Here is a 26019-nt window from a genome sequence, read left to right as displayed (position 1 = left end):
ATAACGTCATACAAATCTCATGTTCCAGAAATAAAGAAGTGGGCTAAATGGAGACCTGAGGGTAGCAAGTCTGGGCATCCCTGAATGAAGCAGTGGTGGGGTGCCAGTCAGGAGCTCTGCTCAGTTGCCTGCTTTTCTTGTTTGGGCTCTGCTTTTTTTTTTGCTCCATTTTAAACTTGGAATAGGACTAGTTAAACCCAACTTTTGTATAACCCAAAACTTAAGGTCTGAGCTTCTATGGGAAGCAGTTTGTGAAGCAGTTATCACTTTTTGCATAACAAATGTACATAATCGGTCAGAATCCTGCTAGTACTCCTCAATTCACCTTTGGCTGGAGGGATTTAATTGATGACACAATGTGTATTTGTTGTCAGATAAGGTCACTATGGTGCACAGGTCACAAAGATACATTTATTCCCCTATATCTGAGGAAAGTAACATTAACTTTTCTAAGGCATTTACTGTTGCTCATAGCCATTCACACAGTTTCCAGCAACAATTTTTTTCTGAAGTCTTTGGTTTCCACCTAGACCAATTTTTTTCTTAACTCTTTCTCTTTTTTCTGGCACTGATTTTTACCAGGTCTGCAGTTTGCATAGTATTTTTGAAATCTCTAGAATGAAATGCCTGATTGAGCTGGCAAAAGAACACCAGTCATGGTATAAGAAATTGGATTTAGGCCATTGCTATATCCTGACATGGAGGTGCTTCCCTGCCCTGGGCAGTGTTGCCTTCATGGCGTGTTTTTTTACATTTGAGAAGTGTGAGTAGTGGGCCACAAGGAAATTTTCAGCATTGCAAAACCGTAGGTCCAAAAGACTTGGTTTTGGGTAATTTGCATGTGGCTTCTGTAAAGATTTTTCTTCCCTCTTTTCATTTAGTACTCACAAAAATGACAATCAGGAGTTACTTATGTTCCCTCATTGCCTGAAGAAGAGATGGCTTTGGGGAGACCTAATTGTGGCCTTCCAGTACCTGAAGGGAGCCTACAAGAAAGATGGAGAGAGACTATTTACAAGGGCCTGGAGTGACAGGACAAGGGGAAATGGCTTCAAACTGAAAGAGAGTGGGGTTAGATCAGATATTAGGAAAAAATTCTTCCCTGTGAGGGTGGTGAGGCACTGGAACAGGTTGCCCAGAGAAGTTGTGGGTACCCTGTTCATAGCAGTATTCAAGGCCAGGTTGAATGGAGCTCTGAGCAACCTGGTCTAGTGGAAGGTGTCCCTGCCCATGGCACGGGGGGTAGGACTAGATGATCTTTAAGATCCCTTCCAACCGAAACCATTCTGTGGTCCTCTGATTCTATGAGTATTTGAGATGAGACCTTTTCAAATTGGTCCAAATGCCAGTTAGTGGAGAGCAGCAGAAATCCTTTTTATTCTGTCTTTGGTAACGAAAGCCACGCCTTGGAGGTGGCAAACGCACAGCATGTTACTGATTTTTCTTTACAGTAAATACTTGACATTCATCAAGTCTTTTTCTGCTCTGATTGAACTGCCAATTTACAAAGTACCGGAGTAAAGTATCCAAGCTGTAGTACATTTGGTAGTCTAGCAGATTGGGTTTGTCTGTCTAAAAAGAAATTTGACATGTAAATTCAAAGGTAACTGTGTTAGAGAATAAACTTTTCTAGATTGCCTATGCAACAAACTGAAAATCCAGGGTTTAACTGAATGTCACGGCAGTCTAGATTTTGTTTTATTTAATTGTGTGATTAGATTAGTGGATCAAAAGCTATGGACAGCCCAAAGCACAGCAAATAACCATCTCTTTGAAACAGACAAAGCCCCTATGGCTTAAATGTCCCTGTCCTTTGAACAGTCAGCAAGAAGCTGGTGCAATAATGTTGCTGCAGTGGTTGGTCTGTACTTAGAATGACTTCTTCACCAGAGAGCACCGGCTCGGGCAGGTTTTCATTGCTTTGACAGTGCTGTGTTCATGCACAGCCACAGCAAGGCAACGCCAAACACAAAGCAGCCAATCACTGCACCACAACTACTCCATCTTCATGTGATTTCCTGTTCCTCCCTCTCTCAATCTCAAGGAGACTGATCTTGGGCTCACATAATTCTTGTTGGCATCCCAAAGATTCTTGGAGGCCACCATAATATCATCACTTTTTTCCCATAGGACACACATAGGAAATGGTGATGAGGAGGTGTTAATAGCAAAAGGTCATGGGCCTGATTTGATTAATTCTCAGGATTTTAGGAGTCAATGCAGCATCAGTAGAAGCAGGTTAGCATATTATCACTGCAAGGAGGACAAGAGAGAACACTTGATAGCCCACGGGAGTTTGGATTATTTGCCTTCACACAGTAAACTTAATAAAAAGTGGCTACAACAAAAAAAATACAGGTAAACTTACCTGAAGTACTGTTAAGTTGCCTCTAAAGCTATGTGTAATTTGGACATTCCAGGGAGATGCCTAATAGCAGAAGGAATTAAGAAAATGTTATTTATTGTTTCTGTACAGGAAGCAATAAATAACAGGAAAATATTTTGAATGTAGAAGGGGCCCAAGAAATTTAAAGCATTTTTTAAGTGCTTATGTCTTTGCTCTTCACAGATTATTGAATATGCAAAAAAAAAAATTAAATTATTAACTTCTCAATGTATACAGCTTAAGAGGAAGAGACTTTGCAGAGCTTTGCGAGAATGTTTTCTTACTGAGACTTTTCTTGAAGTTAATTGCAATTAATGGTAAAAATACAATTAATTTTTAAATTAAAATTAAAAAGTAATTAATTTTTTAATTTTAATGGAGTTTGTAAAAAAAAAATTTAGTATAATCGGAGGAACCATAGTGTTTGAATCTCAGTAGGCCTGCTCTAGTTCTAGATGATACTAGAAATAAATCAGTCGTTATTATTGGTGCATGATTTTTATTAGAAGCGGAAGTTTAGGAAAGATAGAAACTGGAGGTAAAGGTTTGCACATTTACATGATAGGTGCTCAGTGCATTACTTGCAGTTGAAAACAGGGATTACTTTGAAACACATTCAGAGTGCTCTACAGAATGCTTAATTACTGAGTCATGTAAAGATTTTGACATGACATCAAACAGCATCTGAAAGCAGATTGCACTGCTACATGTATATTAAAAAAAACAAATCCAAACCCAAGAAATCGAACAATGTTCCTTACCCAAATGAAAATGGCTTTCACCTGAAGGTAGAACTTTGTTGCGTGTACACTTTTAAAAGAGAGATTGGCATGAACAGCCTCTTGATCAGGCAGTCACAGTTAATAATCAAAGTGCTCTAAAAATGGAGCTTGCGTGTTTGTGAGAGGTAGCATTGCAAATAGTCCTGTGCTATGATCTGAGAGATAACTGTGTTTTCCTGTTTCTAGAACAGAGTGGGATCGATGGCTGCTGATGGGGCTAATTGGAACAGCAGTGGGGGTGCCGGGGTTTTTGATTCATCAGGTAATTGACTTACTCATCAAATCGAAATGGAACCTGGTGGAAAATTACCTGCAGGTGAGCAAGAAAAAGTCAGAGAGATGTTTTCTGTGTTTGTTTATTAGAAAATCAACAGTGTAAAGTTGTAACTACACAAAGGTGCTGCCAATCTAGGTGACTGCGGAGATCAGATACCCTGCAGTCCTTTGTGTACACACACGTTGGTGTCCTTTGCTACAACTTGGCCTCCAGTACAGTGTAATGTCTGATGGTGTTCCTGTTATGAGATTGATAAAAGTAGACTTTAAAATACTGTGGCCTTCCTCTTTCTGCTTGTACGCAAGAGGCACATGCTGCTTTAGGTATGGTTGATATCCAAGGGAATGGATTAAGATTCATAAAGGTACTTAGTGACTGTGGACCTGGTATCAGATATGTTATTTCTTTCTATGTCTGGGGAAGCTGTATTTTCAGTAATAGAATATTGTGGAATTAATAATTTGTCCTTGATGGATACCATTGTCTCTGTGATAATTATAATGGTGATAGTAAAAATCACTGAATGGGTAAACCAGATGTACATGTTAAGGCATCATTGACTCTGACTGCTTGCTTTTCTCACCTGTAGAGAGAAGCAGGTGGTAAAATTTTCACTTAGCTTGTGATATCTATGGTAGATGGTATAAATACCAAAATGCTTCTTATGAGAAAGGGGCTTTGAGCTTTTGTTCCAGCTGAATCCTAACCAGGGAGGGTCAGGAATCCCATCAGTGGGTGCTGGGGGAACCCTGTATAACCATCAAGCACAGAATGCAGCCAGCAATTTGTGCAGAAGGAGGCCAGAGTCTGGGCTGACAGTGCTTTTCTGCACATCAGCAGTGGCAGGGAGCTGCTGGGGGTCCCCAGCAGCCAGCAGAGAAATTGCCCCTGACTCAGCAAAGGCTACAGCCCAGAGCAAGCTGCTGAGGGAGAGTGTAGGTCTGCAGATTTGTGGCTCTGGGCAGTGCTTGGGGTCTCTCACTGAGTCTGGAGCATGGCAGATGAGCTCCTTGTCTGCCCAGATGTGGTGGGATAGCTGACACTTCTGTAGCACTGCAGTAGCTGGATAGAGGGTCTTTAGGGAGAACATACCATAGTTAGGAGCGGGAGTTGTATGAAGGACAAGAAGTAGTCAGCATGGATTTACAGTGGATAGCAACCTTCTACGTGATGACTGGAACAGTGGATGTTTTCATTTCAGCTTTAGCAGGGCTTTCATCCGTGTCTCCCATAATACTGTCATAGACAAACTAATGGTGTAAGGGTTAGATAAGTGGACAGTGAGATGGATTTAGCTGGCAGAACTCCTAGGCTCAAAGCATTATGATCAGTGGCACAAAGTCCATCTGGAGGCTGGTCATCATGGGTGTGCCCCAGAGGTCAGTACTGGGGCCAAATACTGTTGGATATTTTCACTAATGACCTGGATGATGGGACAATGTTGTGGTGCACCCTCAGCAAACTTGTGGGCAAAAGCAAAACTGGAAGGAAGCAGTGCTTGATAGACCACAAGGCTGTGGTACCAACAGCATCCTGGGCTGCATTAGGAGTGTTGCCAGCAGGTTGAGGGAAGTGATTCTTCCCCTCTCTTCAGCACCAGTGAGGCCACATCTGAAGTACTGGGTCCGGTTTTGGGCTCTCCAGTGCAGTGGATATGTGGATGTGTCCTCCAGTATTCTGTGGAATCAAGAAAATGGAATACTGCTGCCAACTGCTGAAGGACAGATCTCAATCGCTTCACAGAAATGCAAGGGAAGGGTTATTCTGTGCAGCAGATGGAAGCTGAATATATCAGCAGGAATATTCAAGAAATGAACAAGTTTAGGTTTTACATGGGGAAAGCATATATAATGCTTTTGGAATATTATTTCCCTGATTTTTTTTCTATACAAACTATGTGTATGTTTATAAAATATATAAACAGTGGAATAAATACACATGCAGATGTGTATATACACGTATGTATGTATATATACACACCAAAGTATAAATAAAGAATATATAGAAAGAAACCACAGTTTGACTCCAGGGCATCAGAACCACTGTTACACACACACTGTTGGTCCTATTGTATTATAAAATTTGTCCTATTGTATTATGCTAATACAGAGGGACAGGAGCTGAGCTCTGACGTAACTACAAAATGTAATTCCTGCTCTGGAACATATTCCCATCTAAATACTGCCTTCAGCTGCGGATGAGTAAACCTCTTTTTTCTGCACTTTACTTTGCTGTTTGGCTGTGCTGCACAATGCATTTACAAAACACTTGATGGCAGATGCTACTGGGAAGGCTGCGGTGTCTGGGTATGACACGGTGACCTCAGAAATGCAAGGGATGCGCTTGAACTGCACCCGCAATGTATCACAGTGAAGTACGTGGGAGCTGAGGAGTTCTGGAGACAGCACTGCTGCGGCCAGCCCAAACACAAACAAACAAACCAACCGAAAACCCAGGATGACCAGGACATGTTTTTTGAGTGTTGGAATGCCCAGTATGAGAGATATCCTTTTGGCTAAAATAAAGCAGGAAAGAGCTTGCTCATGTATATTCTGTCTACAGAATATAGCTGCAAATTCATGAAGATTATTACTGATGTAAGACTTTGAAGCCTCCATTCAGGCAAAATTCGTTCTGTTTTCTTGTGTGTGTTCTTAAAGTCCTTGAACTCTGCTTTTGACCTGAAAAAGGTCTTGATGAGTAACAACGTATCCTTTATAATGTTTTTAGAGATGGGCAAGAAATCCTGGGAAAAAAAAATTACTTGACTCTGAAAGTCATCATTCACCTCACCCTTACTCACTCCCATCCTTCTAAAGAGCCTGTGCTGCTTGTTTTGATTTTTTCCCTATCATACACCTTCTTCCTGCAGAAATTTGTGGAACAAAAGATGGTTGAAAAGCAGGACCTGGTCTGTGAGTGCTGAGGTAGCAATCTGTTTGTCCACCCACATGACCTGGCTGTGTGTGCTTTGGTCAGGGCTGGCCCTGGCGGTTCTCTCTTCAGGCTCAGTGCTGATGAGCGTTAGATCTCCTATGCAACAAATCAATAACACGGTGATAAACTGAATCTTTTGCTCTTCCATATACTGGTTGATTCAGTATTTTATTTAACACACCCCTCCATTCCCTCCCCTGTCAGTTATACAACCCCATTGGAAAAGTCTTTCTTGGACTTCAGCCTAAAGCTGGATTCCACCACCCGTAACTTGTATAAAGGTGTCTGGGGTGAAATCAGCGGTGGTGGCGATGCAATTTACACTTAGCATGTGGTGTTTATAAAATAAATATAAGTGGCAGCTGGTGTAAGTCATGAAAACTCAAGTGTTTGGAAGGGGCCTAAGCCAAAGACCATCAGTCCATATAAAAGTTCCTGTTGGTTTTAGATTGTTCATTTAGCTGTACTATGTGGATATTGCATGTAGCTCAGTTTAGTACTTTTATGAGGCAGCAAGGCTAAAACACTGAGCTGTTCTGTCATTTACTATCCTACTGTGTTCAATTTAATTATAGACAGGCAATTAACAGCATAGGTGAGAGAAAAAGTGAATGTTTTACTGGACTTACCCTGAAATTCAGCAACAGGAAAACAGAGTTTGCTGTTATACATACAATAACTAACCAGGTTTAAGCTTTCCAAAGTCTGAACTGACTGAACAGATCACACAAGTTCACATGTACACCCTGCCTCTTAGTTTGTGCCAAGATAAGAGTCTAGTTGGCTTCAGGCATCATGGAGGGCTGGCAGGGTTCTGGATCTGGGAGAGAGGCCCTTGTAAGTTGTTTTCCTCTCTCATTACCTTCAATATGTGTGTAGCAACACTGTGGGTAGCTTGAATTTTTGTGCATAGCCAGAAGTTATATATGTACCTATGTTTTCTGTTAATTCTGGGAAGTTTTTTTGTGAACAGAGCAAGGTGAGGGCCAGACTGCAAAACTGTCCATAGATGCATCTAACACATCAACATCTAATAATTGTTGATTCTATTTCTGTCTTCTTTATTTTTTTTTTTTCCTTTGCAGTCCTTTTACTCAGCATGTTCATCATCTGGCTTGCCAGAAATTATTGGTGTTTGAATGGCACTTCTATTCAACATCTGTTTAACACAATCTTTTTAAGCACAACTCCCCGTGATGCTCAGCAAGCAGTTATCTGGACAACTGCAGTCAGTTTTGTTTCTGAAAAGCCATCTGTCCCACAGCTATGGCCTGCTGGTTGCTTTACATCTCGTGTGGCTGCTTTTAACTGTGCAAAGTTTGTAGCCAATCTCAAGTGGCTGCACACAACAGCAGCAATAGTTTTGCATACACCTGCAGAAGTGCTGTAAGTGGCTGTGCAGGGCATGCAGTGATGGACAGCCAGGCCTCTGGGGTCTGTATTTCCAGCTTGCAAACACAGCAGACACCAATGCCAGCTGAGGGCAACCGCAGGAACCAAGCGCTGCTCTGCAGGTGGCAGATTGCAAGTTGGGTTGAAGCTGCTTGTTGTTCATGCAGTAATGTAATACTGGGTTTCTATATGGGGAAAAGTAGACTTCATAGTCTTTTTGAAGGATAATGTTTTTATGCCTTTTTATGTACAAAGGAAGAGAATCCCATCACCCTGTTGTGGTCTGAGCCTTGTGAGGGGGCAGAGGAGGGTTGCCCATTCCAGCTCTTTAGGTCAGAACAGATCTTAAAATTTACTATGTTGCAGTATAACCAAACTTGGAAACTGCAAGCCAGATTTTGGGCTTTTTTGTTTTGGAAAGTGACGTAATTTCCTTTTTTCATCATTTAGAGGAGAATCCTGCTGCACTTTATTACCTATTTGGAACCATATCTTGAGTAGAGATGGTAAAATTGATCTCTGCTAATAGGATGTAGACTGTTTGTTGGCTGTTTTGCTGTTTTATTTCTGATCCGTTTTGGTTTTGGAAAGTATTCATCCTTGAGGTTTGTTCTCTCCCTCTTCACCACCCTGACCAAAGCTATTCTCCTGACCATCCATTCACATTTTCTGTTGCTCAGTGGGTTTATATTTATTTATTTATTTATTTGCACAGAGGTGTAGCGCCGTAGAGGATGACTCAGATGTTCAAAAATAGGAGTGCATGGTTAGTCAGCAGTGGCCACAAACCTTCTAGACAATGCTTAACAAGGTTTATCTCTCCCTTTTGGTTTCTTTTGTTTTCTTTGCTTTCAGACATTTGTCTCCGGGAGCTCAGAGACTGCAGCTGTGATTTCTTTTTTTCCTTTGTGCTGGGTTGGTAACAATGATGCATGAGCCAAAGAGCTGAATCATTTTTCCGTGAATAAAGTCATCACAGTATCAACGTGATGCCTTTTCAAAACATAGGAATTAAGAGCTAGTTTAATTTAATTTAGTTGGAACCCTCCACCATTTTTATTAAACATAAACACACGTAAGTTGCTAAAAGCCTCTGAGAGATTTGTAAAGGCTCCAAATTTAAGTCTTGTAGAAAAGTCTTCCAAGATTATACAATGAATAGATTTTTCATTTCACTAAGGGTTTGGATTTTTTTTTACCCCATTTAAATGCAGTTTGAAGTGCTGCCTGGGAACACACTGTAATATTTAAATCATTACACATCTTTTGTTAGCAGTAGGGCTGTTCTGGCTGCTATGGTCATTAACCTGGGAACAGATGATTGAAGTGATAAACTGTAGTCTGATATGTCACCAGACTTGGGCAGACATTAACATTCAAAGGCATTTCAGGGACTATCATCATAATACCCCTTGCAGAAGAGACATTTAAGTCTCTGAGTCAGGAATCTGAAAGTCTTTAGTAGCTTTCTCCTTTATGTCAACAGTACTTCACATATTTAAAAGACATGCTCAGCATATTCCATGTTTAAATCTGTTGAAACCAGTCTAGCTCTGCTGCTGCACGCAGGCTAAGGCTCTGTCCTCCTCTGCCTTTAGCTGGTCTGATTTACCAAAGAGTGCCTTCAATTGTATGACATCACTTTTAGTGCTCTCCTGGTTTGTGGCCCTGAGCCAGCTGCTGTCGGACACCCTTGGCATCCACCTCCCGGTCTTCACCAGGTTTCGGAATTCAGCTGATAATTAAGTGTTAGGCAGAGCTGTGGGGCTCCGCAAGGGCCGCCCTGCCACATGTCTTCGGTGCCCCAGAGTGTCTGGTGAGTCATCAGTGAGCCCATTGCATCTGGAAGGGAAACAGAGATGCTGCACTTGCAATCTTTAAATCTTTCTGCTCTTTGTCATTTTGGAATAGGGAAAAAGCCACCCACTCTAATCAAAAGAAAGTGGATTAATTAAACCAGAGTTCTTTAATTAAAACAAAGTTCACAGGTTGTTTAATATATTAATACAGAAGACTTTTTTTTCCCATTGCCTTCTGGGTTATATAAGGAGAGAGAAAAATGAAAGATTTTTACACATGGACTTTACCCTTAAATTAATGATGCTGTCCCAGGAAAAAAGAGATGATGGGAATTGCACAATGTGCATGGGTGGGCCTTGCTTTATTTTTCAAGTTTTGAAAAAGTAAATTGTTTGTGACACTTTTTTAGTCTGGCTCTTCTCTGCTCATGCATGTCTGTGAGATAATGCTGGTAAACTCTCTCATGTGAGCAATTCTACTGAAATTAATGAGATTAGTTTCCAGAAAAAGAAACTGCAACCAGTTTATGTCATCTGGATGGTATTTTTTGTCATGTTGACATATAAAACTCTATACAATGTTGTTTATTTTTTTAAAGTAAAGATAAAAAGAGAGACTCCTGAGTGTTAATTTTCTAAAGAAATAGAAAGAATTCAAATGAACAGTCACTTTTGAACTATCTGTAGCTTAAAAGTAAATCAAAAAGCACCAAAGAGATGATGTGGGATCTCCATTGCCTTTAGGCTTTTAAGATCAGTCATTTAAATAAATCTGCGATGTGATGATTAAACAAAATGTTACTCATGGAAGAAATCAGCAATTGCAGTCAGAAAAGTATAGAAAATGTTTGTTTTTCTGTGCAGAATCCAGTTACAGTATAATTAGCATTAGCATTAGCTTACAGTCAGGAACCATCCTGGGAGAGACAGGTTGCATGGATGTCCCCTTCATGGAGGGGGTTGTTGGTGAGCAGCAGAGACAAATTTCAGTCTGAGACCTCACTTCTTCACAAAGACCAGGATGACATACTCCCACTCCCCTAGTGTCTTTTGGTGTTAAAGTAGGTTCAAGTGTTCTGTATACTTGTTGACTTCAGTTAGTACTGAGTGCTCAGCATGTCTATAAATTACCCCTGAGGTCTCAGGTAGCACATCCAGAGGATACAAGTTTTATAAGCTTGTGAGCACTATTGATTAGTGCATTAGATGTATCAGCATTACTGCAGTAACTCCCGCAATGGCTGGTCTTGATTCTATTTTTCTAAGAGAGAAGTCAAGCATAATTTTATTTCCTCTTTCTAAATCCCTCTCTCTGTTTTGTACACTGTGTCCTCCATTAAAAATGTAACATTTGTCTGATTCAGGATGTTGTTTTAATAGAATGAAATAGGTATTTTGGAAAGCAAATTATGTTGTGCATGGGAAAATATATAATATAGATGTATAAAGGAAGATTGTTCTCGTGCCTTTTTATAATAGTGTAATTATTATCCCCCCTCTTTTTTCTCCTTCTTTTTCCTCCTTTTTTTTCTTTACTGGCAGTGGCTCATAGTGCGGATCTCCAGCATTTGAACTCCTTGTGCTGCTTACAGCAACAGAAGTTGGGACATATGTGGGCTCCATATCTTTGCAGGGAGGGAGACAAGGTATAGTGTTCCCTGTGGATTTATCAGATATTTATAAATTGAGGCAGCATGTTGAGCCTGCAGGCTCCAGGGATGTACTCTTATTCTCTAGTGAATTTTAAGCTTTCTTACCTTTTTTTTCACTGCAGTGTTTCACTCCTGTGACTGCACTGTTGCAGGATGTGAAGTGGAACATCTTCCTGGCCTTAATATGGTTGGTGCTAGTTCAGCAGCTCACTGTCATGGCACAGTGGTCTCCAAATGATGTTACAGGGTTGAGATTTTGTCAAAGTCAGAAGTCAAGACACGTCTGAACTCATGTTGTAGAGATGCAAGGCACTTTAATGACCCTATAATAAACCATCGTGTGTTTAAATTCAGCCACGTAAACCCAGCTTTGACAGGAAATTATGGTTATGTTTTTTTTTTCTCTTTTTTACCTCTGTTACCCAAATTTTGACTCTTCTACGTTTTGCAGATGCAGTTTCCCTATGTCTGCTGCAGAAGCAGGCATAACTTTGGTATTTCATGCCCCCATTGGTGGGCTCTTGTTTGCTTGAGAAGGATGGCTTCATTCGGGGACATAAGGCTGGTCTGGCAAGGCTTATTCTGCTGCTTGATGGCCACCTTCACCACGGGTGTAGTGTCCTCTTAACTCTATGGGTTTGTTTGCGGGGGCCATTTTGAATTTTTTGAGGCAAAGAAAAGAATTCTATTTTGGGTACATATTGTGTGGATGTGGGAGAAAATAGATGCAGGAGTTTAGACTTGTCTCCTTCAGCATTATTGTTGGGGGAGAAGCAGGAAAGGGGGACTGAGAAGGGGAAAGGCTGGGATATGTACAATTATCAGATCAGTGGATATGGATGTCTTCACACTTTACATCTAGCGACCACTTAAATATGAGAGAGATTTGTTTTGTTCTAAATTATAGCGAGCAAGTAGACAAAGCATCTACTGTTTGCTTATTAACCAATCATATTGGTTATTAAGATAACTTTCTGTGTTGGTGCTGGATAGAGGAGGGATACTTCGAAATAAAGGAAAAGGCAGAGAAGCTCTTAAATAGGCTGTCCTCTCCTGTGGCTGGATCAAGCTCTCAGCTGTTGCTGCAGACGGTGCTGTACTGTGCCCCTGTTCCTTGGTGCTTCCAGATTAAACATTTGAAAAACTGTAATCACTGTTTGTTCCTGGTTGCAAAACAGAGGTGACCTTCAGCCTCACCTACCTTTGCTTTATTCCTTCCAGCATGACACAACCTTATCTTTGGATTTTACCTTATGTCCACCTGAAAGTAGTTGCTTTTATTATCATGTCTTTCACTCATTTTTATTGCAAGATAGCAATATTCAATAGTGATGTGCAAGTATCGTGATCTTCCCTTCTTGTTGCCTAAATATTCTTCTTTGTATTTGACTTGGAGATCAATTAGAGAGCTAGAAATAAACTGGTATTCTGAATCCTAATTCACTTTTTGCTACTATATAAATTTTTCCTATGGCAATTGCCTGAGCACTTTCAATTATCTCTGAATTTCTTCTGGCTTGTATATCTCTAGCAATGCAGAAACTAAAAAGCTTATGGCATTTCTCACTGTAGCTATACCTTGGTTGGGAAAATGGGCAATATTTTTTGTGTGCATGCTCCCTGAAATATTTGCTTTACCACTAGTTTAGCAGGGGAAAATAGAGAAGACATGGGGTTTTGGCCCAAATCCTTTTTGTGGACCAACTCATAGTGTAGCCCCCAAACAGCTGCAGTTACACACCAAGAAGATGAAAGTTTGTGGCAGAAAGGTGAGACTATGTGGGCAGGAAAGAGGTCAGGCATTCTGAAGCCAGATTCATTGCTGAATCCAAAGTGTTTTGTAATTAACAGCTGCACACCCAGGGGAAAGTGGATTCACTTCAGTTGCTATTTTACAATAAGCATTGCTCTTTTAACACTCAGTTCAGGATGTTTTCTGGAAAGAGCAGTGGATTCTCTTTCCTTCTATCTTAGAGGGAAAAGTTAGCTAAAATTATTAACAACATACTTCTGGCAGGGTTCAATAGTTTTTGGCTCTCAATGTGGTACAGATAACCAGAAATATTTGGGCATGGGGCTCAGGGGAAATTTTGCTTCTTGTATATTTTGTGGCATTAAGCAAACACAGTTTACAGTAGGTAAACTCTGAGTTTAAAGCTTGTGGGTTATGTTTCTCAAGAAAATGATGATTTTTTTTTTGATTTTTTTTTTTTTTTTTAGTTTCATTCTACCTAGGATAATGTTACAAGGGGATTTTATTTTACTCCAGAGCATGAGATTTTCAGGAAACTTCACTTTATTTTTACTTAGACCATTGGATTAATTCTAAAGGTGAAATTTGCTCTGTAGATACAAGTTTTTTCTTGATGACTAGCCAAAGCTCATGGTTGATATTACAACAAAAACAAACAGTATACTGTGCCACCTTTCATTCCTAGCATGTAGAACATGGTGGCTGTCTTGACTTTACTTTTATTGCCACACACATGCAGTGAAATGTGCATATATTACCTTAAAGCAAATACCTCAGTATATCTTTTCCTTTGGAAAAATGGAGGTAGGGAGAAAAAATAATAAAATCACGCTGTCTATTTTTAGTTTTAGTGAAGGATTGGAATTAGAAAGAATATAATGCAAGATATTTCGATCCTGCAGTAAATAAAATAGATGTTTTTCTACTTCAAATTAGGCTACTTCTCTCGGAATTTCAACGCCTTAAACATTAGATCCCTTTAAATTCTTTGGAAAAACATGGATATTGTTACAGCTATTGTTAAAAATAGCATTATTAATGTTTTTCTTAGTACACAGAGTACCTACATATATGATTGTTGTAGTCCTGTTGTAGTCCCTGCAAGTGTAGCCTGCAGGTGTCGATCTTCTGGTGCCTAGGAATGGCTACTGGGATTCTCCCTCTTCCAGACCCAGTTTCTGCAGCACCCTGTGAACCACCCCTTGAAGCCTGGGTGGGTTTTGACCCTGGCATTTCTCCTCTCAGGAAATACCACCCATGTTTAGTACAGACACCTGGTGAATTTGTTAAACTCTAGGCTAGCTGTAGCAAGACCAAGAATAAGATTAAGGTTCAAGAAGAAGAGAAGGAAGAAGAAAAAAGAGTTTGAACAGTAAGAGGAGCTCAAGGTGAAGAAATTCAAGGCAGACTGACACCTGACAGTTTCTCCTATCCCCTACCCCCAAGATTATACCAGTTTAGGGGGTTTTATTGTAGGCAACCCTTGACATGTGCTCTTCCTGCTTCTTGCCATGTAGATTTTTATGCATTTTATGATCTCTTACTTTGTCCAGATCCCAATCATAACAAAAAGCTGTGTAACCCTAAGCTTGGGCTAGGGAAATAATATCATCACAGCTTTTAATAGATTGCCACCAACCTGTTGACCCCTTTTTGTTGGTTGGAAGATAAAATTAAAACATGATATTGCTTTCATCCTTGCTTCTTGTTGAGGAGTCAAGCAGAAAATTCAATTACTATTACAGCTGCCAGATTATGTTCTGTGCTTGTGATTTGTTGTTCTGCAAGTTGTTCTAACTCGGCATCAATTTCCACAGTTTTACTTATATAAATTTACTTATAAATTATCTCAATGCACATGGATGCAAGTTGACACTTAATAAGTGAACATTCAGCAAAACTGGGGTTCATCAAAGTCTTTTGAAGTGCTCATTAAGGCCATCATGTCATGTTATTTGGATGTAACTTGACTGCCGAGTGCTAGTGGTAAGTGAAGTACATCACAGGGGTTTCTGCTATGTCTGCCAGCACCAGTGCACACCTGCTTGTTTCCACTCCTGTGAGGTGTGCAAGAAGGGATCAGCTTCAAATTAATTAGCTGAATTACCTAAACCACAAGGAGAGATTTATTTCCTGTATAGCAATTACTTTGAAGTATCGGGTTTTGTGAGAGAGGGTGCAATAGTTCATGTCACTGGCTGGATGCTCAGGACATTTTTTCTCTTTTCTTTGGCTCAGGTTAAGAACTTACTGGACATGAACATCTTGGCCTTCATTCTGACCATCCTCCTTGGTGTGTTTGGAGGTCTTCTAGGAGCTTTCTTTGTTTCCCTAAATATAAAGGTTAATAAACTATGTATGCAGTTCTTTAATTCAATTCCAAAATTATCCCCTAGAAAAACAAGCAAGCTGTTGGAGGCTGTGCTTATCCTAGTAAGTAAATAATATGTTTCTCTTGATTCTACAATATTTACAGTGGCTAATGTAGGTCATTAATTGCTGGATTGAAAAGTGAATCTTGCCTGCTGGTACTTGATAATTGCAACAAAGTACAGCAAACATATAGATTTCCAAAATACATATGTGTATTTAATGTTGGTGGTTATATGAGAATGGAGAAGATATTGTTTGTTTGTTTGTTTTAGTTTGGTTTTCATGCTTGAATTATTTTACCTCACTGCTGTTTCACTCTGATGATACTACATCAGCTTAGTGATATGCAGCAGTTATGTTGGTGTGCTTTTCCATTTATTTGCAGTCTATGGAAGGCTCAAATGTCCTGATAAAACATGATGGGGCCACTTTACATCTAGGCTTTGGAGTTTCTGTTTAGTGTTGTATGGCTTTGGGGAGGGTCATGCCGTTGGAAGAAGAAGGGTATAGGCAAAATATAAGGGATAAATGGAATTTAGGAAGAATTTCTAATGCAAAGCTAGAAGTGGTTTCACTTAGGAAGACTGTAAAATGCGTTCTCAAATGGGTTAGATTTTTTTTTTTTTCCTTCCTTCTGCATTTCAGAGAAAGTCCCAGGGAGAAGCTGTGAGCAAGCTCTCTCTCTCCCGGGTATGCACAGAGGTAACATGTTTGCAGCCATGTTTAAGGCCTCCTTGGGCCAGAGAGGGTGGGGGGAAGAGAGAAAGAAGATACAAAAGGCTTGGAGAAGGCAGAGCATTGCCTTTTTTCTCTGGAGGCCAGCTGCATAGCATCATTGAGAAATGGTCCTCGCATCTGAAATAAACCTTTTTTTTAATTCTTCCACTGCCTTGGCATTCTTGGGAAGAATACCTGCCTATGTTTTATCTTACATAGAAGGTTCCCATATTTTTATCATTTTCATACTTTTCAATTTTACACTTTGGTTATAACTTAAGTATTTTATTATGAAGAACATTATGAACTTAATAGTCCTTTAAAGACAGGCTGAGAGAGTTGGGATTGTTCAGCCTGGAGATGAGAAGGCTCTGAGGAGAACTTGTAGCTTTCCAGTACCTAAAGAGGACCTGCAGGAAGCCTGGAGAGAGACTTTTACAAGAGCAATTAGTAATAGGACAAGTGACAGTGGCTTCAAACTGAAAGAGATTAGGTTTAGATTGGATATTGAGAAGAAATTCTTTACTGTGAAGGTTGTAGGGCCAGGTTGCCCAGAGAAGTTGTGGACTCCCCATCCCTGGAAGTGTTCAAGGCCAAGTTGGATGGGGCTTTGTTTAGTGCAAGATGTTTAGTGGAAGATGTCCCTGCCCATGGCAGAGGTATTGGAATTAGATGATCTTGAAGGTCCCTTTCAGTGCAAACTATCCTATGATTAAATTTGAAGGAAGGAAACCTTCAGAACTTTTCTACTGCACTTTTAGTAAATTGTGTGAATTTGAGCTTCTCTGCAAGTTTTTCCAATGAATTCCTGGTTGTCATAAGTTTCCTTTATTTCCAGTATTTTTGATGAAGTACTTCTGAGGAGTTTTCTGATCCTTTGAAGTGTTGAGATGACCTATCTTTAGCGAAACTGATGCACACTGAAGCCCCTTTCTTCTGCCCTCTTTTAGGCAGACTTGCCAGTGTGTATTATGTATTCACATATGTTTTCTGTAAATACTGTTGTGTACTTTCTCTTCCCTCTCTCCTGGAGAGAGGGCTGCTTGATTGTATACCAGTGATTTGGCCGTGTAGATGCTCTCCTCCTGTCAGCCCCAGGCATTCCTTCAGCAGCTTCTACTCCAAGCCAGCAAAAAGATGTAAGTTTCAGGGAAAGGCGATCATCTTGACTTGCATTAACAGCATGGATGATACTGGGAAGAAAACAATTAGTATTTTAAATATGAGAGGGGAAACTGTTGGAGCTAAAAGTGTAAATAACCATAGGTCGAGGCGCATGGCTAAGTCTCTGCAAGCTCTCCACAGACTGTTTCCCGTTGGTTTGCCTCTCCATACATAGGGTCGGAAGAGTTCTGTATGTGCTCTGGCAGTCTGCCTCCTCCTCTGCCTAGTCCTGCTCCTTGCTCAGAACAGCAACCTTACTTGTTGGGTTCTCTGTTGGCACATCAGAGGTGAAATCTGACCTCAGGTAGGAAGAAAAGAAGAAGGAGGGATCCTGGTGAAAGGACTGTGCTGGAGCATGCCTGTGCTGTCGATGACAGCTGAATTTCAGCTCCTCTTAGCGGCAGGATGTTGGCAGCTGTGTTGGCTCAGCATCTGCTGAGGCAAGACACCCCAAGGAAGCTAACTTCAAGCTTTTTGTTTCCATGTTTGAAGGAGTGAGTAAGGACTGTAGGAAAAATAGGATTTCTCGGCTCCAGGGAGAACCTTTCCCCTGACCAGCCTTCTCGCATTGTGCTACAGCTTTAATCCCAGGTCTTGCAAAGAGTTTGTGGCTTTGTGCTGTTGAACACTGCAAAGAGACATCCTAACCCAAATCCAGTTTTCAAACCAGCAGGATGAGGAGCAGAGTCCCACGTGTGACTCCCATTAGTCCTGTAAAAAAGCCATAGTTTCCAAAGTACCTCTATTTGCAAGAGGTCGGGTTTGTAACAATTTTTATTTTAACAGTTTGGAGCCGAAGTGCTGTGTTTGACAGCTGTTTCCCCTACTATTGGGAAAGCTTTGGCTTTCTCATCGTACATTACAAAGACGTTGCTAAACTGGTTAAGCATGTAAAAAATACTCATTACTCTTTGGAATGAAAACCAAAACATGCATCAACAGAAGCCAGTAAGAGCCAGTATGTTAGAAGACACTATAGGATTAAATGTAAGATCAGCTAGCAAAGATTTAGTGTCACATATAAAGAAAGCACCTCCTAAGAGTTATTTTATGTTGTTTAAGAGTGGTGTCTTACTGACTCCAAAAGTTCATGGGGCCATTAGCACCTTGCCAGATCATACTTGAAACTGGGAGAACAGCATGTGTTTTGTAGGGTTGTAGTGCTTACAAGAGCTCTTCTGTTTATATATTTTTACCTTAATCCTGTATTTTTTTAATACTGTTTTTTACCTTAACTTTGTAGCATGAACTCTTATTCAGACTGTTTTTCCTTTTTTCTTAGCTCTAGAAGATCCTACTCAGGTCACAGTCCTTATTTTATTATAACTTGGCAGAAAAAGGCAGGAAAGAAACTGTTTGATCTGAGAGAACCATAGTTTTTTTTTTTTTTTTAAATAAACTCACATAATCAAGCAACTGAAAGAAACTATGTCACAGTGACTTTAACCAAAAATAATCTTGTTTAAACCAGTTTGCATTTAAACTTGGAAAGAACCCATCATGGTATCTTCCACACCCACAACATAACCCGGAGTACCATTCCTTTGACTGGAATTGAATATCTAATCTTCAGCCCATAGATTAGACAAAGCTGTCTTCCTAAGTGCCCTTCTGCTCCTTGGCCTTTATTTGCTTCTCCTCAGTTCATCACCTTTCTCTCTGTGAGGAAATCACGATGTAGATAATGTTTTGCCAAGAATCTGGCAGAGCTATCTTTCTTCTCTATTTTTTTTAATCACGTTGACTAATGCTTCTGTTCCAAAAGCTCAGTGTTTCCATGGGCAGGGTGGACAATTTAAGAATATATGCATATATACTTAATATATAAGCTGTCAAAACTTTAAAAGGATACTTGAGAGGATTATTTTCTTTTCTACCTAGCTGTGAAGATAGGCTACTGCTTTAAATATGTAGTCACTGGCTCCAGGCTTTCTGTCCTCCTAACTCCCTTTGGACTTCGAAGCTTTGGCAAAAAATTGACCTGGGTTTGAACTGTCCCAGAGTCAAGTTTTCAGAAATAAAACCTGACCTGAGCTTTGTGAAGGCTGAACTACTCCCAGTTACATCTATCTGATGTAGATGTGTTCTGCCCATAAGCTTATAATCTTTGAGATACAGGAAAACAAAGGCTTGAGGTAGAATTGTCTGACAATTCATCACAACTGCACAGAGCTGAATCTCAGCTTGAAGGTTTCTATAAATGTGCTATCTGAGCTGTTTTATAGTGATCCACAGAGTGCATGAAACTTTGTGCTTGGAAAATATATTACTACTACGGTTGTGTGTTCCAGTACTTTTTCTCCAGATATCTTCTTAAATATATTCTAAATTTTTTTTTTAAACTTTGGGCATATCTTCATTTATACAGAAATGTAAATTAACCTCAATTAAGATAAAAAAATGAACATTAGTTTTTAATGAAATATAACTGTGTTATATTGAACTATGTTGCATTGAAAAATAAGCATCACTGAAATGTAGTCATCTCATGAAAAAATTCCCTTTGCTTTTGGTGAATGCAAAGTGGCCATTGAAAACACCTTCTGCTGTGCTCTATTTCAAATGTTTTTGGTTTCATTCATGCTTCCTTCAAAATGGATATGTGGAAAACTAGAAGGACCTGATAAAGTGTCTTCATCCATTTGGATTGCAATGTCTGTGTCTCTACTGTGTAGCATCTAATCAACATTAGGCTTTATAGCTGTCTAGTATTGCTAGGATGTCTAGGAACTTCTTTCAATTGATTAACTAAATATTAGTCCTTTCATAACATCTTCCCTATGAGAGAAGGGAAGTAATAAGCTGGCAAGTTAGAAACAAGTATTTAGCTGTTCATACTGACCAGGGACTTCAAATCTGCATAAGTAGGGAGGAATTTAAATTGAAACAGTGGACCGTTTCTGACACACAGCATAATTTTAAGTACCAACCAGAAAAACAGGTCCTTAATGAAAGACACAGATCCTGAGCCCTTGCTGTGCTCAAGTTGCAGTCAGGGGCCAGCAGCCTGCAAGGAACTCTGTCTGGCTGTGTTTCCACTGCCTGCTGTGGGGCATGGTGGGGAGGCTGTCCATTTGTAGAGGATTCCACATGCTTCAAGTCCTTCTGGAGGTAGCGGTGGTCTCTGATGGCCACAGAGTCGGAGACCGATTATCCAGTTGCAAGAGCTGAGTCCCTGAAGTTCGATTGAATGAATCTAGGCTTACTCATTGCTTATGAGCAAATGGTGATCTTTTGGGATACATGGGCAAGACAAAAGGACAGAGTCCTTGTGGTAACTGCTGGCATTAGTCGGTTTAGACACTTTACTTTTTTTTTTTTTTTTTGTCTGTTTTTACATCTCAGAATAGTTTACATCTCACAATGCCTGCAGGTATGTATGACAACTGTTACAGTGTATTTACTATATTTCTTTTCTTTCGTGCCTGTTGTGAGAAGCTACCAGATGAGAAACAACTCAGAAATGTAAGTGGGGAGGATCACTATGAGCATATATATGTGAATACAGTTATTAACTGTTTCTTCCAATTAGCTGTTACAAGGATTTGGGATGGAAAATAGCCAAAGGTGTGTCAGAGCTGAGTGTTTAAAATGAATTCACGTATAGACAAAAGTCATTCTTATCTTTTAATCATTGAAATTTAATCACACTTAAACTTCTCCAGTGAGAGGCATTTGCTATCATGTCAAATTAAAGAAAAAAAAAAAGAGAAAGAAAGAAACAAACAAAAGGGAGCTAAAAAATGAAAAGAGCTTGAAAAATGGCTGTATGTATCACATGAGCACTTTTTCAATTTAGAATCCTGATTTTGCTTTTAAAGGTTTATAGGCCTTTTAGATAGGTATATTAGCCTATAGGAGACAGGCTGTGCTTGAACTGGAAAACTGGAACTGGAAGCTGGTGAAAAACCTTTGTTATTCTGACCTCCTGTTGGCTGCTATTGGCTGAGGGACATAATTGATCAGTCCTCTCTGTAGGAACATGAATAGGCAACCCATCAGGGGCTACAGCGGAAACTGTAATCCTGGGACTTAAAATGGCAAATACTGTGTAAATAAACAGGTAGGGAATATATGACTGAATGGCTAAGGATTTTGTAGGTTATGTTGTTGAAGAGATCCTTGAATCTGATACAGGTTTTGCAGTACAAATATCTTTCTTGAAAAATATGTATGAGGAATCCAGAGGAAGTAGAAAAAGAATTGCTCAGATTGAGGTTAAATGACAGCTTGATTTCACAGTTGTCACTACCAACTTGTAGTTTTACAAATTCATAAATCTGGAAAATTTATGAACTCCTCCTTCCAAGGGGACAGCATCATTTCTATGTTGCTTAAAATAAACTTTGAATACCAAATAACTTGCCATTGGTGATTGGACTCTTAACAGCTTATTTAAGTTTATAGAAAGCAGACATGCTTTTCCATGCTTGCCACCAATTCTAGCCTGTTATTTGACTTGCAGTACCTGATTCAGTATTGTTTGCTAGATTATGTATTTACATATTCTTTATAAAAGCAAACTTTGTCACTTGGTACCAGGACTTGGTGTCTCTGCCTATTTGGATTGTTGTGGGAAGAGCCTTTTTCCTCACCCTGACATCCTTTTTTATTTTAAGGACTAAATGCTAGCAAAATGTTATGTTTCAAAACAAAACTATTTTTGCTCTGAAGGAAAAACATCTGAAACCACGATAATTTCATGGCTTTTTTTTTCTGTTTCTGAATCAAAAATAGTCATGCTGATGCAGCCTAGAGGCTGAATGGTCTCAGTGCCAATTTATTATTTGGTGTGGCTACAAGTTATAAAGAGTATATCCTGTTGAAAATGGATAGATCTGAAAAGGAATTAAGCACCAAATTGTTCTCGGTTTTGTAAGACCATGCAAATGCTGAAAGTAGTGACAATGTCTCTAATAAGTTTGTAGTAAGACTAAATGTGGAAAAGAAGCTTGTTCACTATTCTCCTGTTCTTAGGAATTGAAAAAGGGAATTATGATTGCAGTTGTAAGACTTTGGTTAGGATCATTTAGATTTGGCTCATCTCAGCATGATGTGAGATAGTCAGTGCTCCAGAAGCAGATAAATATCATTACCCTCTTGAGATCCAACAGATTAGTAATAAGCACCCTTGCTACTTTAAGAGATCCAATAAGAATTATATAACCAAAAAAAATAATTTTAAGATACTGAATTTTGTCTTTTGTAGTGATCCAACTCAGTCAAGTGTATGGTTTTGCTCTTAAACTGTGATAGTAAAAGACCTGCAGCTCCAGATGGGTCGGTATATGGCTATGCCAGTATGACAGCACTTCTATCATAGCTTATCCTCATACATTTATACTGAACAGTTCTTTCAGTAGTGTTTTGTGGCACTTGGAGAAGCACTTGGATTCCTTGGAGAAGGAGAACTAAGAGGTCATGGGAAGGCAAGAGAAGGAGGTAGAGAAGCAGTGGGCTTCTTCCATCAGCAAGTCTCAGTACTGCACATGTATTCCTGCAGTGTGGCAGTGCAGTCCTCCACCAGGGAGAAATCTGTCTCTACTAAATATACTGATTTCGAACAGAAAGAGTTAGTGGTACAAAACCCCATGTGTAAACTAAAGTCCTACACCTCCACTCTCTATGCTTTGTTCTTCTTGCTCAACCATTTGTACTTTAATTGTAAAACAGCCTTTCTTCTGTTGTTTCTCTGTTATTTTGGCATTGCTGCAAGCTTCAAATTGCTTCTCAGTTGTGCTGTTTTTTGTGTATGCAATCCTTTACTGGTAGCAAAGACATGTATAGAACTTGAGTCTTTGATATAAGTGAGTTACACAGTCATATGACTTCTAAACCAGGACAGAGTAATCAGGTTTTTGGTTTTTTATTGACTATTATGAATTTGGAATATATTCTTGTTTGAGTGGTTGGAATAATGTAAAAAGCTAATACAAGATTGGGAAGTATCTTATGTCCCTTTTGTTGCCAATCTTGGGTCTGGAAGAAATTTTTAAGCACTAGATGTTGGCTGCATTTTAAGTTTTCCTTGTAATTCTGAGTGGGGATCAGGTGGGTCAAATAACAGAGATCTCCTGCTCTTTGTTCCAGGAAGAGAGTTTATATTTTTACTGTTTAGGTTGTGGTGATGTCCGAAACATGCTGGAGGCTTTCCAAACTGGAAGAAGGAAGTCATACCTGCTTGGAGAGTTCAATTGTTCCAGATGACAGAGATTGAGAAAGTGTCCAGGAATAGTAGTGCTGTGCAGAAATGCTGGTTGTGGTCAGCATGATAACCGGCAGTCTATGTTGCAAAATGTTGAAATAACTGGTGCCAGTATTTACCAAAGGAGAGCTTTAAGAACATGTTGGACAAACATCTTTTAGGTGTGCTTTGAGTATAGCCTGTGCTGCTGTGGAAGAGGAGACCTCTAAGTCCTTCCAGCCCTCCATGGCGCTCTCCAGTGCAAAGCTTTCTAACTGCAAATGCTTCTATCAGCTTGGGATGCTGAGCTTACCCACCAAAGTGTTTGCTGTCAGCAATGCTTCATTTTTGGTCGGATAATCCTGTTTTATAGAGTTAAAATGTTGTGTGGACAAAGAGATCAAGGCCAGGTTGTGCATTTTAATAATTTTTTTCCCTTGTTTTCTGGGTTTAGGCAGCATAAAGTGATTCCTTGTTTGGGGAATTTTGAGTTTTGGCATGAGGAAGTTTATGTAATAAACCAGATAGATTAGTAGAATAATTAATAAACTGATCTAGTAAACTAGATTTATTAGTTAACAAAACAACTTAATTGGGAAATATAAGGGAAAGGTGGCTTCTTGTGTAAGATGTATTTATAGTAGATACATTCTGGACAGGCAGTAAGGTAAGTTATATTCATCCATAATATTTCTTTTGTTTGTTTTTAATATTTAAGCATAAATCAGCTCAAGAGGGGAAAGTTCAGAATATAGCTGTTCCTCAAGCACATGGATTGGTCCAGATGACATCAGATATTCTAATCAAACCTTCAGTCAAGGTAAGGGGAGCTAAGTGATTGATACCTGGGAAGAAAGTGAAATAACTTGAGGCGATATCAAGGTATATTTGCTCATAACACAGGTTTTCTTTAAAGTAATGCAGTTCTCCCTTCTGACATATCAGAGCTAAGTTCCATATTTGAGCCAAATGTACTGGGAAGATCCTGAGTTACTGCCTCTGAAAGGAATGGGAAAAGAGCCCTGCTGAAGTAGTACTGTTGCTTTTCTTTGGCTTAAATGGCTGTAGTTTCTCTTTATTTAGATCAGGATTAACATCACAGAGAACCAGACTGAAGAGAACATATATTCCTTATTTTCCTGGAAGTGCCCCAGATGCTGAAGCTGTCATGAAAACCCTGCTTTTTAAATGAAGTTTAGGCAAATGAGAACTACTACAAACTGCATTTTTGTAAAGGAACCTTTTAATATTTTGTATCTCTGCACATGTCTTCGTCTGTGTTGCAGCTGCTGCACTTCCAGTTGAAAATGGGAAGTAAGGGATCACATATCTTTTTGAATATGGGACTCGTGAAAAATTTGGATACATATCCCTGTGCACTGCTTTGGCATTTTATTTCATCCTTAGCTGTTGAATGGCAGGTTCTGCAGTTGCCAGTGGCCTGATTATTCCTGTGCTGTAAGCTCCACCCATCCTGGTTTGCGCTTCCTCTACAAAAGGCCTGTGTTGAGTAGTAACAGTCTGAATTGCAGGTTGAAAGCTTGGCAATAGCAAAGCTATCAGTGCTTAGAGGAGGCTGTATAGGTAGAATAGGATGGTTTGCTTGGAAAGAGATGCTAAAATTGTGGAAAAGAATGAAGAAATATAGTCTGAGAATAGCTGTGCAAGGACCATAGCCAGAACTGTGGACTTTCCAAGTATAGAGCATTTGAATCCTTTGGGGACCCAGAAGGAGCCTCAGTTTCTGGCTCCATCTCTATAACTGTAAAAATACGGATTCAGATCCAGACTCTTCATCTGTTTCTTATGCATGTAATAGCCTGAACCTTAATCTTGAAAATCAACACTCTAGACTTTGGAGAAAACTACAGTTGGGTCTTTTGTTGTAGTTTTTAGAAAGCTGTTGTAGAGTAGAGCAAGGTTCTTACAGTAATGCTGAGAGGTTTAATGTTCAGCAAGCAAGGAGTCATGGCTGAAGAGTGCATAATGCAATTCAAATACTGAAAAAAAGTCTAAAAAGAATTAGTTGTGTGCACAGCTTTCTGCCATTGCCCTATCCCTGTGTATTCACTTCCTGCCCTCCCCAAAATTTTGTCCAAGTCAATTTTTAATATGTAGTGTTTGTTGAAACACGGGATTCTTGGCCGAATAGATATGGTCAAGTCTATCTGCCAGCACCCATGTTTCTTAACTGATAACCTAATTTTTGTAACCATTGTAGAACTGTATATAGTTTTAAAAACAATTCCAGAACTGCATCCATCAATCAAATAGGTCCATTGTATGAATAAATTGGAAAAAGTTGTGTAATGGTGCAAGACGATCCTCCTCAAATCGTAGAGTCACAGAATATCCTGAACTGAAAGGGATCCACTAAGATCATCAAAGTCCACCTCCTGGCCCTGCATCACACCAAGAATCACACCATGTGCCTGAGAGCATTGTCCAAATGCTTCTTGAACTCTGACAAGTTTGGTGTCATGACCACTTTCCTAGTGAGCCTGTTCCAGGGTCCGACCACCTGCTGGCTGAAAGCCCTTTTCTACTATCTGACCTAAAACTCTCCTGACACAGCTTCAGGCCATTCCCTCAGGTCCTGTCAC

At 39.7% G+C, this 26019-nt stretch overlaps 1 protein-coding gene across 1 annotated transcript in view; it reads left to right on the top strand.

The window, feature by feature from the left end:
- The first annotated feature begins 1342 nt into the window (after nt 1-1342).
- Nucleotides 1343-26019, top strand: part of LOC108505113 (chloride channel protein C-like) — an 86965-nt gene continuing 62288 nt past the window's right edge. The window contains 12 exon segments of the mRNA XM_017830812.1: nt 1343-1389; nt 2131-2358; nt 3355-3518; nt 7481-7513; nt 7516-7768; nt 9373-9522; nt 11683-11750; nt 11753-11919; nt 15217-15411; nt 20606-20697; nt 20765-20799; nt 24703-24874. Of these exon segments, the coding sequence (XP_017686301.1) occupies nt 1343-1389; nt 2131-2358; nt 3355-3518; nt 7481-7513; nt 7516-7768; nt 9373-9522; nt 11683-11750; nt 11753-11919; nt 15217-15411; nt 20606-20697; nt 20765-20799; nt 24703-24874 (1604 nt within the window).

The sequence above is a fragment of the Lepidothrix coronata genome, unplaced genomic scaffold, assembly GCF_001604755.1.
Source record: "Lepidothrix coronata isolate B3197 unplaced genomic scaffold, Lepidothrix_coronata-1.0 Scaffold6, whole genome shotgun sequence".
Classification (NCBI taxonomy): Eukaryota; Metazoa; Chordata; class Aves; order Passeriformes; family Pipridae; genus Lepidothrix; species Lepidothrix coronata.
Note: the sequence above shows the minus strand (reverse complement) of the source record. Positions and strands in the feature narration are given on the sequence as shown.